This window comes from Lynx rufus, unplaced genomic scaffold (genome assembly GCF_022079265.1).
Source record: "Lynx rufus isolate CCGP_SWC_20201006 ecotype Redwood Valley unplaced genomic scaffold, mLynRuf1.p SCAF_3, whole genome shotgun sequence".
Lineage (NCBI taxonomy): Eukaryota > Metazoa > Chordata > Mammalia > Carnivora > Felidae > Lynx > Lynx rufus.
The window spans coordinates 159,374-171,548 of record NW_025814845.1 but is presented as its reverse complement, the minus strand read 5'-3'; the positions used below and the strand labels follow the sequence as shown (position 1 = coordinate 171,548).

At 60.9% G+C, this 12,175-nt stretch overlaps 1 protein-coding gene across 1 annotated transcript in view; it reads right to left on the bottom strand.

Annotated features, from left to right (window-relative positions):
- The window catches only part of ABLIM2 (actin binding LIM protein family member 2), a 115,669-nt gene that overhangs the window by 80,270 nt on the left and 23,224 nt on the right, over positions 1-12,175 (bottom strand). Inside the window, exons 8-9 of the mRNA XM_047091289.1 lie at positions 7,708-7,823; positions 1,677-1,803 (exon numbers count right to left, since the gene is read on the bottom strand). Coding sequence (XP_046947245.1) covers positions 1,677-1,803; positions 7,708-7,823 — 243 coding nt within the window. The remainder of the gene's footprint in view (positions 1-1,676; positions 1,804-7,707; positions 7,824-12,175) is intronic.

Genomic DNA, 12,175 nt, shown 5'->3' with positions numbered 1-12,175 from the left:
AGGCCGCTGTCATTGCTGACCGGGGCTGGCCCTCGGCCCCGCCCAGCAGGAGTCGGGCGCGGAGGCCACGGGGACGCGGGGACACCCGCTGCCCCAGTGCATCCCCCCTCCCCCCACTGCCGAAGCTGCCACGTTCCTCCCAGTGTGGTCGTGACTGGTTTCCAGGTTTCCAGCTGCCGACAGCGGTGAGCTTCTCGAGCTGTGGGGAGACCACAGCTAATGCCGCTGTCTTTCCCTCAAAGCTCTGGACCTTCTGTTGGTCCCAAGGCCTCAGGCAGGAGAGGAAGGGTGGGGGGGGGGGGTTCAAGCCCCCGGGGCCGCAGTGGCCGCAGTGGCCGCAGGGCATTTCTCCGACCCCCCAGCCTCGGAGGGAGGGAGCGCTGCCTCAGGATCTGCTTTCAAAGGCCTGCTGACCTCAGGGCCCCGGTTATGGTTATTCCGCACTGGGAATGGTCGTGCCCCAAACCCAGGAGGTTCAAAGATAACATCTCCATGGCAACACCCACGCAGCCTCCCCGGCAATTCTGGGACAGGCGTGCGTGTGGGTGGGCTCCAGAAGCAGCCAGCGCTGGGGGCTGGGCGCTCGCTATGGTGCCTTCGAGGGCTCGGCCTCCCGGGCTGCCCTCACGTGAGTCACCCCTTCCTTTACTACGACAGAGGCACGGCCGGTACCTCCCCCAGCCCCATCCAGCCTGGATCGTCTTGGCTTGGGGGCTTTAACTGAAAACGTTTTGTTCTGAGAGAAGCGTGCACTCTCACGCAGCCGTGAGGAAGGAGACGGAGGGACCCCGCGCCCCCTCCGCCCCGTTGCCCCCCGGGGTGGCCTCGTGCAGCACGAGAGCACGAGAGCAGCTGGCACGTCGGCGGCCTGATTCCGATTCCCCGGGTGTGGCCGGTACTCCTGCGTGAGGGTGTGCGTGCACGCGGGGTTCACTCTGCGCGGTTCCCCCGCACGGTGGGTTCCTGTGACAGACCCGCTCCCTCCGGCATCAGGAGCCAGCAACGTCCCCCGTGTTAGCGGCCCACAGAGCCCCCTGACTTGCAGGAAGGAACCTGCACATTTCAGCTCCCCCCGACTCTGTGCCACGGTGGGGCCTGCCCTGACTCGGTCCGCCGATCCCAGCAAATGCACCCCTCCCTGGCAAGCCAGCTGCTCCTGCTCGGGGCTGACCCCCCCCCCCCCCCCGCAGAGGCTCCCTCTGCACGGCCTTCTGATGAGATGTGCCCTCCAACCCGCACGCAAACCAGCCATCACTGCATCTAGGCTGCACGCGTGGGGACACCGGGCCGGCCAGGGGGAGCTGCCCAATGCCCAGGGACCGCCCAAGCTGGAGTGTGGGGCTGAGCCACCACATCGGTGACAGCTGAGGCTGGTCAGCCCTTGCCCCCTCGCTGCGGTCAGCCGGCGCTCACGATGCACTCTGCAGGCGATCCAGGCACCACGGGAGGGTGACACCCGGGGACGGGTGTAGGGAGGGAGGCATCTTATGAAGGCTAAGGTGGGGGCCACGGTCTCCGCTTCGATCCACGGAAACACTATGGAGGCGAGGCTGGCGGGAGGGGGCGCCGGGCGGGGGGACAGACATGCAGGGGCCTGGGCCGCGCGGGCCACGGGGCAGCCGCGGTCCCGGGAGGCACCGTCAGCACAGGCAGACGCGGGAGGGCCGACCACTCACTTGCTGATGTACTCCGCGTCCAGCTGTTTCCCACACGTCTCACACTTAAAACAGCCCAAGTGCCAGTGTTTGTCCAAAGCCACCAGGGACTGGCCGTTTTTAATTTCCATGCCGCAGCCCCCGCAACCTGAAAGAAAGAACGGGACACAGACATGGCCATCGTGGGCCAGGAGGCGTGGGGGCCTATCTCGCCGGGCCTCCGGGCTCAGAAGTGCCCACGGTCTGTGGGAGGGGACAGAGGGGACAGTCCAGCTGGCTGTGCTGGAGGGACCCTGCTACACGCCAGCCGGCACAAGTGCCGAGAAACGAGCCACGAGGTGCGTCTCCGCAGGCACTGAGCGCCGACTGCATGCAGCCTGGGCTGGGAGCGGAAAGGGCCCTGCCTTGCAGAGGACGGGGCCAGGGCCTGGCAGCGGGTGTGTCCTGGGACAAGACCACACTGCAGGGTGGGGGCCGCCTGGAGGGGCGGGCAGCGCGTCCTCCTCTGTCTTAAAGCAGAGTGAACCTAAGTGACCCGGCCAACGTGCCCCCCGAGGAAATGCACTGCATTAGGGAGGTCTGAGCTATCACCCCTGCCTTTCCTTCCTCTGGGCCCTCACCTGCCCTGATGCCCCCCCCAGGAAGCCCTCCCGACCCACTTGTCTGGACCTCCTCCCGTGGCTGTCTGTACCCGATACGGACGTCGGCATCCCCGATACAGACCGCCCTGTCCCCACCTGTGCTCCGGGCCTCAGCCCGTGTCTGAGCCGGGCCCCGGGCGGTCAGCCTGGGGGACCCCTCCCTTGGCGAACCACCCCCAGGTGATACGCACCCCTCACCCCGTGGCCCCCGCCCATCGGGGCACTGGCCTCCCCACGCCCCCGCTGCCCCTCCCAGTGTGCCCCTCCCTGCTCAATGGCCCCTGGGTCCCAGGCCCGCCCCTCAGCGCGTAGGCCTCTGAGGCCTGGCCTGGGGACCACACCGGGGTCGGTCCCCGGCCAGTGTCACCTGTGCTGAAGGATGACGGGGTGGAGCCAGGCCAGGGGAGCCTCGGGCACAGACACGGGCGGCATCGCCTGCCTGGGGTGCGTGTGTGCGTGTGTGTGCGTGTGCGTGTGCGTGTGTGTGTGTGTGTGTGTATCTGGGTGTGTCAGGGGCAGGATGGGCCTCGGGGGCCCCACAGGGCCCTGATGAGCAGGCATCTGGCAAACGGCCCCCACGGCCCACAGGAGCCCGCAGCAACCCGGGCTCAGCCGAGGGGCTCGCAGGCCGAGCGGGCACCCCGCACCCCGAGATGAGAGAGGGTAGCCCAGGGTGCGACAGGCCCGGCTACCGGTCCTGGCCCCCACGGCTCACGGGGCCTCACTGGGCCGAGCTCTGTCCCCTCTGGGCCCCGTGTCCTCACTGGGGGTTGGGGGGGCCATCCCATCGAATGACAAAACACAAAGGCACAGGGTGGCGGGGGGGGGGGCACGCACGGGCCTGGCGCACGGCGGGGGCTCCACAAATGCTCTTCTCCTTGGCAGATGGCAGCGTCCTATTGTTTTCAGAAAAAAAACCATTTGACGCCCACAGAACCGTTGGTCAAGCTCTGGCTTTCCTAAATTATCACACGGTCCAAATCCACACGCAAACTGCGCACCAAACGCCCAAAGAACAGAGTCCCGCTCCAAGACTGCGGGCGGGGGAAGTAGGCAGCTCGCTCACCTGGGGCCCCTCGAGGCCCAGCGTGGCCGGCAGCCGGAGAACACCGGGCCAGTGAGTGCGTGCGCGCACGCGTGAATGAATGAGGGGGGACCGAGAGGACGCCCTCCTTTTCTCAAGTTCAGGAAGCACCCAGAGCCCCTCCCCAACCTTCGACCTCCGTGGGTCCCCAGCAGCACAGAGGCAACGGCGGCTCGCCAGTTCCGGACTCCCGCGGGCTGGCTTCGACTGCGGGCTCGCCCTGGAAGCTCCACGTCACCGCCTGTCGACCGAGGACGGCTGTGCTCCCCAGGGGACACCCGGCCATGTCTGGACACACTTTTGATTGTCCCCGCTGGAGGGGGGCATGCCCCAGGCACCTGGCGGGCGAGGCCAGGGCCGCCGCTCGGTGCCCTCCGGCGTGCAGGGTGGTCCCACCGCACAGAATCATCCGGCCCCAATTGTCAGTGGCTCCAGAGTTGAGAAACCGGGCTTGGAGGCCACACCGCATTGTGCCCAGGGCCGGGGGGAGGGGGAGGAGGCAGGGTAGAGCAGTGGTTAGAAACCTGGCCCTTGGAGCCTGGCTGCCCTCACCCGCTGTGCGACTGTGGGCTAGTCACTTGGTCTCTCTGTGCCCAGTACGAAGGGGGTGCATTCTACGGGGCCAACAGCAGTGTAGGCTCACACGCTTGTTATGAGGCCACAGGCCCGTGGATGTGTTTGATAACTGAATAAACGCGCAAGAGGCCGAACGCCGTGATTGTTGCCGGAAGACCCGGGGGCCCAGCTCCCTGCGGGAAGCCACCTGAGGACACCTCCCACATTGTCACCCCGCCTGCTACGATATTCGCGCCTGTCCGGCCCCCCGGGGGGGGGTCCAGAGGCTCCCGGAGCGTGCCAGCTGTGTCTGCAGGAGGACGGGGACCCCACACCCACCCCAGCGAGCCTGGGGCAGAGCCTCGCTAATAGTGGGCTGTGAACTCCGAGGCCAGAGCGCTTGCCGGAAGGACCGTTGCCATGGCAACAGCAATCGCCACTCTCCAAACACGACTGGAGCTCAGCATAGCTTTGCACGGCTTTGCAGACGACCCTACAGAACCCCGTGTGATGAATCCTGCCGACAACAGCTGTCGGCAAAGGGGACTGGCTCTGCCGTCACAGCAACGGGCTGAGCCTGGGCCGCTGCCCCAGCATGACCCTTCTAGAAAGTTCCAGACAGCTTCCTGTCTGCCCCAAAGCGCTCCCCCCTCTAGCGGACGTGGTCATGAGATCTTCAGCTCTGCCGCGAACTTGCGTGGGACACAGGACGTGCGGGGCGGCCTCTCTGAAGCCCGGCTGTGAACAGGGCGGGGGGGGAGGGGGCGGGGAGGGGGGTCATGGTCAAGGCGGGACAGACCCACCGTCACCCACTGGCCCCCAGGTCAAACTGGGTCGGGGAGCAGGGAAGGGCTCAGAGTCGGATCTGAGATTGACTTTTGAAAGCACGGAGCCGACTGACGTCTAAAACTTGAAAATGCCCGACAGACACGTCCTGAGGGGGCCCGTCATTTCTCTGAAAGCCCGGACTGAGTGGAAGGGCCTGGGGCAACGGCAGGGAAAGGTAAACCGGATCGAGTGTGCCCCCACGCACCGGGGCTCTGAGCTGAGCTGGCGACACCCACCCCGGACGGCAGCGCAGGGGCGAGAGAGCGTGTTGACTCCTGGGGGCCGCAGCACCCCCAAGGCAGACGCATCCTAAGACAGAAGCATCCCATTAAGGGCACAGAGCCGTCACCGTACCCTACTGGGCATGCGACCTCACGGCCACTGCCCTGTTTCCCAGGCAGCAGCGGGCCAGCGACGGGGCTGGGGTTCCAGGGCCCCACCGCCGACCCCCGAGCACCTGAGCAACGTAGGCTCTTTCGGGCAGAAGACGGGGAAGCCCCAAGGGCCACAGGCCACGGGTCTCAGAGGGGAGGGCCGTGGACCCTCACCCCCACCCCCCTTCCTGCTGAGGGTGCACCACCCCTCCTGACTCTGGAGGGGCCTCCAAGCCCCAGCTCCCAGCTCCCACTTCGGAGCTGGAGGCCGGGGAGGGGGGAGCCCAGGGAAGGGGAAGCGGGGCGGGGGGGGAGAAGCAAAAAGAGCTCTCGGGGAGGAGACCCTCCTCGGGGCATCGGGGGAGGCAGCCGAGGGCAGAAGCCGTCGTGCAAGATTCAGAAGGAGTGGTGTCTCCTCCAGGGATGGAACAGCGTGGGCGTGCAGTGCAGAGCGCTTATCCCGTTGCTAAGCAACAGGCACAGGGCCAGAGCCAAGAGGGATGCTGAGGGGCGCTCAGAGCCCCGGGACTCCAGCTGGACTCCGACCTCAACAGCTGCCCGGGGAAGAGCCGCTTCCCCCTTCCGCCCACCGCGCTCCTCCGGCCCCGCGACCTGCGGGCCGACCACGCCGCCGCTCAAGCTTCTCCTGGCATCCCTCACTCAACAGCCATCTATGGCTCCTCATTGCCTCCGGGATGCAGTGGGACTGGGCACGGCTTTGCCGTCTGGTGTCCGTCTCTCCCGCTTCATTCCGTCCCTTGTCCCCCCCACGTAGCAGCCCCCCGCTGGGCCACTCACAAGGATTGGGTGGCTGCCCGCTCTCTCCCTGTCCTGTGGTGTCTTCCCTTCCGTGTCCGCCCACTGGAACCTGTGTTTCAAGTTTCAGAACAGAGGCCACCTGCACCCCTGCTTTGGAGTTTGAAGCCCTTGGCTCGAGCCTAGCGGGACACCCGGCTCCTGGCACACACACACCCACCTCCCCACCCGACTCAGGGCACTTCTGGGACGGAGAGGAGGCATCCTGCCTGACGGGGCTGCTCTGGGGACACGAGGAAGCGGGGATTGATTGGGAGGATTCTGCAGATATCCACACAGGAGCCAGGAGCTGGTGGTGAATGTTTAACACTCCCCAGACACCAAAAAGGTTCTAGGCGGGAGATTTTCAGTGCGGACTGGAAGATGGGGCAGGTTGCGTTATTAGATCGCCTGGGGGTCAAGGGAGCGTTTGTTCTCTGGAAATGTAAATGTGGTATTTTAAAATACTTTTATATTTGGAAAGGGCGGAGCCTTTCCCAACTCAAAAAATTCTTAGACAAGGAGTCTGTAGTCAGGCACATTTCTCTCTTTACTCTGGCTGCCGGGGAGCTCTGGACAAACTGTTCAAACTAACCTCCCCCCTTCTAATCTTGCTTGTTAGAGCTTTTAATTACTATTTCAGATTTAATTATAAGAGCATCAACTGCGAAGCAAATCCCCAGAAGTTCAATCAACGCAGACCTCAGCGGGAGAGAAATCCTTGACTGGAGGAGTCTCCCAGCGAGCCTCAAAGCAACAGCCTCACCGACTGGCGTGGCTGCTAGTTTGTCTCCCCAAGAGATGAGGGCTTCGCCTCCCTCCACAGAGTGAAATTACCACCAGGCCCTGGAGCACCGAGCTTCTGGAAGGCTGGAGGTACAATCTCTCCTGGAGAGATTTTCAACGCGGCAGACAAGGTGGGCGAGGAAGAAGAAGGTGCTTAACGGGGGGGGGGGGGGGAGCAGGAATGAACTGTGATAGACGTCAGCACAAAGCCCTCCTCTGTCAACGGACACGTGACTCAGGCACCGGGGACACCACAGTGACCGCGGCACGCAGGGTGGGCTCGGAAACTCCAATCCTGCCCAGGGAACCAGGCAGCAGCAGGCCCGGGAGTGCGGGGCCCCCTTCCCGGTCCCGGCGCCCCACGTCCGGCCCAGCAGAGCTGCAGGTCTGCAAAAGAGCCCCTGCCTCGCCCTGTCGCTGCCCTGCACTCAGCACACATTGATTCCTTTACAATCTGCTTCGGCACCCAACAAGCATGCCTTGAGCACCTGCTGCATACAAATCCCGGCCCAGCTCTGGGCGGGGCGGGTGTGTGTGTGTGTGTGTGTGTGTGTGTGTAGCACTAAACCCGGGAGCCCTTGACCTCAGGAGCCCAGAGTTCAGTGCTCTCCTAATGGCTCCCCCAAAGAGCTTCTGGAAGGTCTAGAATTATCTATTATTATTGAGCTCCAGAAGGTGGAACTCAGTGTGTGCGTGTGTGTGTGTGCGCGTGCATTGGAGGGAGAGGACCAGAGGAGGCCAGGAGGCTTCCTGGAGGAGGCAGGCTGGAGCCCGGCTGAAAGGAGGAGTGGCGTGTGGCAAGGAGGGCATGGCTGCGTGAACGCTTGGAGGTCCAGGAGCCCCAGAGACTTCTGTCCCCGGTCCCCTTCCTGTGTTTGTCCACAGTCAGGGGTTCATTCCCACGGCCTGTGCCCCGGGAGGTCAGGTCCCTCCCGGACACCGCGAGCCAGCCACCCCCTCCCCCCACATGCCGCTCGGTGCCCACTTACTCCAGAGGCCCTGGGACAGGTGCACGCTGCCGCCCGCTGTCTTGGGCAGGGAGCACTTCTGACACACGCATTCCTTCCCGTTGAAGGTCACTCGGTCCCCAGGCGGGAAGGGCAACCTGAAATAAGAGAACGTGTGACCGGCCAGCATTGCCTCCGGCTCTTCTCCCGGGGCGGGGGACCGAGACCCACCTGCCCCGTATACCACCGCTTCCCCGGGGGCCTCGCGCAGACGGGTGCCGCAGGCTGAGGACACGCAGGGCCCCCCGGCCTGCTGCGAGCCCAGGCCAGTCGCCCACACCTAAGCCTCAGTTTCCTCTCTGTGCAAACAGGCAGAATCGCAGCGCCCCGGTGAGGGGCAGCGAGGGCCAGCCCCGTGCTTGGCTCACGGCAACCAACCAGGCAGCGTCGACGACTCCCTCCTCCATTCGACCCTGCCTCCTCTGACCGCCCAGGGTGCTGTGTCCAAATCGGTTCAATGATAATGGCAACGGCGAGCATTTATTGAGCACCTACTCTATGCCAGCTGCCACGTCTTACCATAGACGCCTCACATGCATGCCTCATTTAATAACTTTAGGACATCTATCCAAGCCGGAGTTTGCTTCATTTTTGGCTCCCTAGGTGAGAAAACCCAAGTTCAGAGAGGATAGTTAACTTTTCCAAGGACACACAGCAGATGCGTGTCAGAACCGGAGTCGAAGCAAGGCCTGCCTCGCTGCAGAGCCGCATGATTTACCTACTGAGGCCTCTAAAAAGTCAGTGCCTTGTAAACTGTAGACAGTTTAATTTTTGAAACTACCCCACTGAAATATCGTTTACCTGGATTGCTGAGCGTTCTGGCACTTGCTGAAATTCTGCATCCAGAGTGAATCCCAGCCCCGGTGCGAGGTAGGTCATGGCCCGGGGCTGCCCTGAGCCAGGCTGGAAGGGGCAGCAGGGAGCCTACTAGCCTCCTTCACCGAGGACCTCCCCTCCGGGAAGGTGGCTGCTCTCTGGTGAGCCAGGGACGGGCCACCTGCAGTCAGGGGCCGGAAGACGGACCCGAGCGTCCTGCCCGTGTCCCATCCCGGCCACCTGCTGCCTCTGAGCTCCTGGCAGCCCCCGGGCCACGTTCCTTCCCCGGCTCAGCCTGGCCGGAGAAGCCGTGCTCTGGGCCAGGAGGCTGCAGAACTCTCTGGGCCAGGAGCCTGCAGAACTCTCTGGGCCAGGAGGCTGCAGAACTCTCTGGGCCAGGAGGCTGCAGAACTCTCTGGGCCAGGAGGCTGCAGAACTCTCTGGGCCAGGAGGCTGCAGAACTCTCTGGGCCAGGAGCCTGCAGAACTCTCTGGGCCAGGAGCCTGCAGAACTCTCTGGGCCAGGAGCCTGCAGAACTCTCTGGGCCAGGAGGCTGCAGAACTCTCTGGGCCAGGAGCCTGCAGAACTCTCTGGGCCAGGAGCCTGCAGAACACTCTGGGCCAGGAGCCTGCAGAACTCTCTGGGCCAGGAGCCTGCAGAACTCTCTGGGCCAGGAGCCTGCAGAACTCTCTGGGCCAGGAGCCTGCAGAACTCTCTGGGCCAGGAGGCTGCAGAACTCTCTGGGCCAGGAGCCTGCAGAACTCTCTGGGCCAGGAGCCTGCAGAACTCTCTGGGCCAGGAGGCTGCAGAACTCTCTGGGCCAGGAGCCTGCAGAACTCTCTGGGCCAGGAGCCTGCAGAACTCTCTGGGCCAGGAGCCTGCAGAACTCTCTGGGCCAGGAGGCTGGACCAGCACATGCCCTTTCCTCTGGTTAAACCTGTGTCGTCTCCACTTTGCCTTCTCAGGGCCGGACAGTCCATGGCACACCCCAGGCGCTCAGCAGGTGCTCGGTAATGCGTGAATGGGTGAGTGAACGAGTGAATGACCAGAGGCCCCCAGGAGGCCTGACTCAGCCCTCCTCACCCGGCTGGCCTCCCCACGAGGCCTGCCCGGTCACACCGGCCCCAGGCCAGCCCGAACCCTGCAGCAGGGGTCCCCCCAACAGAGCCTGCCGTCGCCCCCACCTTGTGCGGCCGGTGGTCATTCAGCAGGTGTGTTCTCGGGTCCCCACTGGGCCAGTTCCTGCTCTCGGGGACCGAAGACAAATACAAGCTGAGCTGGCCTATCTCCCCAGGCTTGTGAGACAGCCCTGCAGACCTGGTTGCTCGGGGCCTGGAACCTTCACAGCTGACGCCTTGTGCTGTGTCACCTGTGGTCAGCGCTGTGCTCTGCTGCTCCCTCTTAGACTCTTGCATTTGGCCTGCTAATGTGCGGTGTTAGGACAGAGTGGGGGGTCCTCACCTTCCCTGCATGTGCACTCACAGGGTCTCTGGCTGTGTAACCCAGAGCAGGTTACTTACCCCGTCTGAGTCCTGTTTCTCACCTGTGAAGTGAGACTGAAAATACCTGTCTCATCGGGCTGCGATTCATCCATCCATCCATCCATCCATCCCTCCCTCCATTGGACAAATTGTATGGAAAGCTCTAGCATACTGCCTGGGACCATGAGGGGCTGAATAAATGATAGCTATTACTGTATCAGCTCACCTTTATTGAAATATACTTTGACAAGTGTTCCCATTAATGTTATCAACACCACAGTCATGATATGGGACATTCCATCCACTGCAAAAAGTCCCCTGTGATTTTCTGTAATGACTCCCCCACCCTCCATCACCACCACCCTTGACCCCAGGCAACCGTGGTGGGCATTCTGTCGCCATGGACCCAATATGCCTTTTCTGGAACTACACATACAAGGACTCACACAGGACATAGCCTGTGATGTCTGGTTCAGCGTCCTGCCCCTGACAGTCACTCGCATGCTGCACACATCAATAGCTTGCACCTCGTTACTACTGAGCGGTGCTCCCCCGGACAGGTGAGGAACACGATTCCGTTCACCGTTGACAGACCTCTGGGTTCTTTCCAGTCTGGGGCTGTTACAAATAAAGCTGCTAAGAATGTTCGGTGACAAGTCATTCTGTGGTCACGTGCTTTCACTGCTCTTGGGTACGTACCTGGGGCATATGCTAACTCTGTGATTAAGTTTGCAATGAACCACCAAACTGATCTCCAGAGAGGTCGCACCACTTTGCATTCCCGCTGGCAACGCGTGAGGGTTCCTTCAGGCTCATACCCTCGCCAACAATCGCCGTTACCTTCCGTTTCCGTTCTAGACGTTCTGGTGGCTCGCTGATGGTTCCTCACCATTTCAATCTGCACTGTTTTATGTGCTTGTGGCCATTCGTCTATATTCTTTTGTGGAGTGTCTGTTAAACCTTTCTGCCCATTTTCCATAGGATTTTGGTTTACCTTCTTGCTGCTGACTTGTAGAAGTTCTGTACATATTTGGATGCCGATGCCTCATCAGATATATATTATCTACCAGCTGATGGCTTGCTCCGGAACTTTATTGATAGCTTTTGACATTATTTTTCTTCCTTTAACTTTCCCGTCACGCGGGTGTGTTGGCAACAAGTTCTCTCAGCTTTTGTGTGCTGACAGAAGTCTTTATTTTGCCTTCATTATTTGGGGGGGGGACACATTAATTGATGTCATTTTAATCAGACACTACAGGCATCCCTCAGAGATACTACGGGTTCAGTTCCAAACCACTGCAATAAACCAAATATTGCCATAGGGCAAGTCAAATGAATCTTCCGGTTTCCCGGGGCGTAGAAAAGGTATGTTTACACTGTGGTCTATTAGATGTGCCGTAGCACGAAGTCAAAAAAACCACGTACATACCTTAAAAAGTACTTTGTTGCTAAAAAATGCTAACTGTCACCTGAACTTTCAGTAAGTCGTAGTCACTGATCACACATCAGCCCAACAAATATAAAACTGAAAAAGCTTGACCTGTTGTGAGAATGACCGAAAGGTGACAGAGACACGAAGGGAGCAGATACTGTCGGAAAATGGCACCGACGCGCTCGCTCGATGCAGCACTGGCACGACCTTCAATCTGTAAAACACGCAGTGTCTGCAAAGCACAATAAACTGAAGTGCAACAAAGTGAGGGGTGCCTGTGTGACATTCATGTCATTCAACGTGGTTTCTAGGGTACTCAGACTTGGGCGTTTATCCCCACAATCAATTTGAGGACTTTTTCGTCGCCCCACACAAGAAACCCCATATTCCTTAGCGGTCTTGCCTTCACTTTTGAAAGTGTTTTGCTTTTTGCTTTTTTTCTTTTTCGGTGTGTGGCCGGGTGGGCGGGAGGCTTGGCATGGAATTGTTCGATTTCTTTCTTGTAAGTCTTTAAAGATACTAGCCCATTGTCTTCTGTTGGGCATAGTTTTAGGCGAGAAGTCTGTAATAATTCCTTTGTTCCGTTGTCTGTGATGTGGGGGTTTTGTTTCCCCTCTTGCTCCTTGTTAGATTTGTTACTATTTTTCAGAAATTTGATTACGATGGGCTTAGTAGGTTTCTGTTGTGTTTATGCTACTTGAGATTCATCAATGTTCCTGGA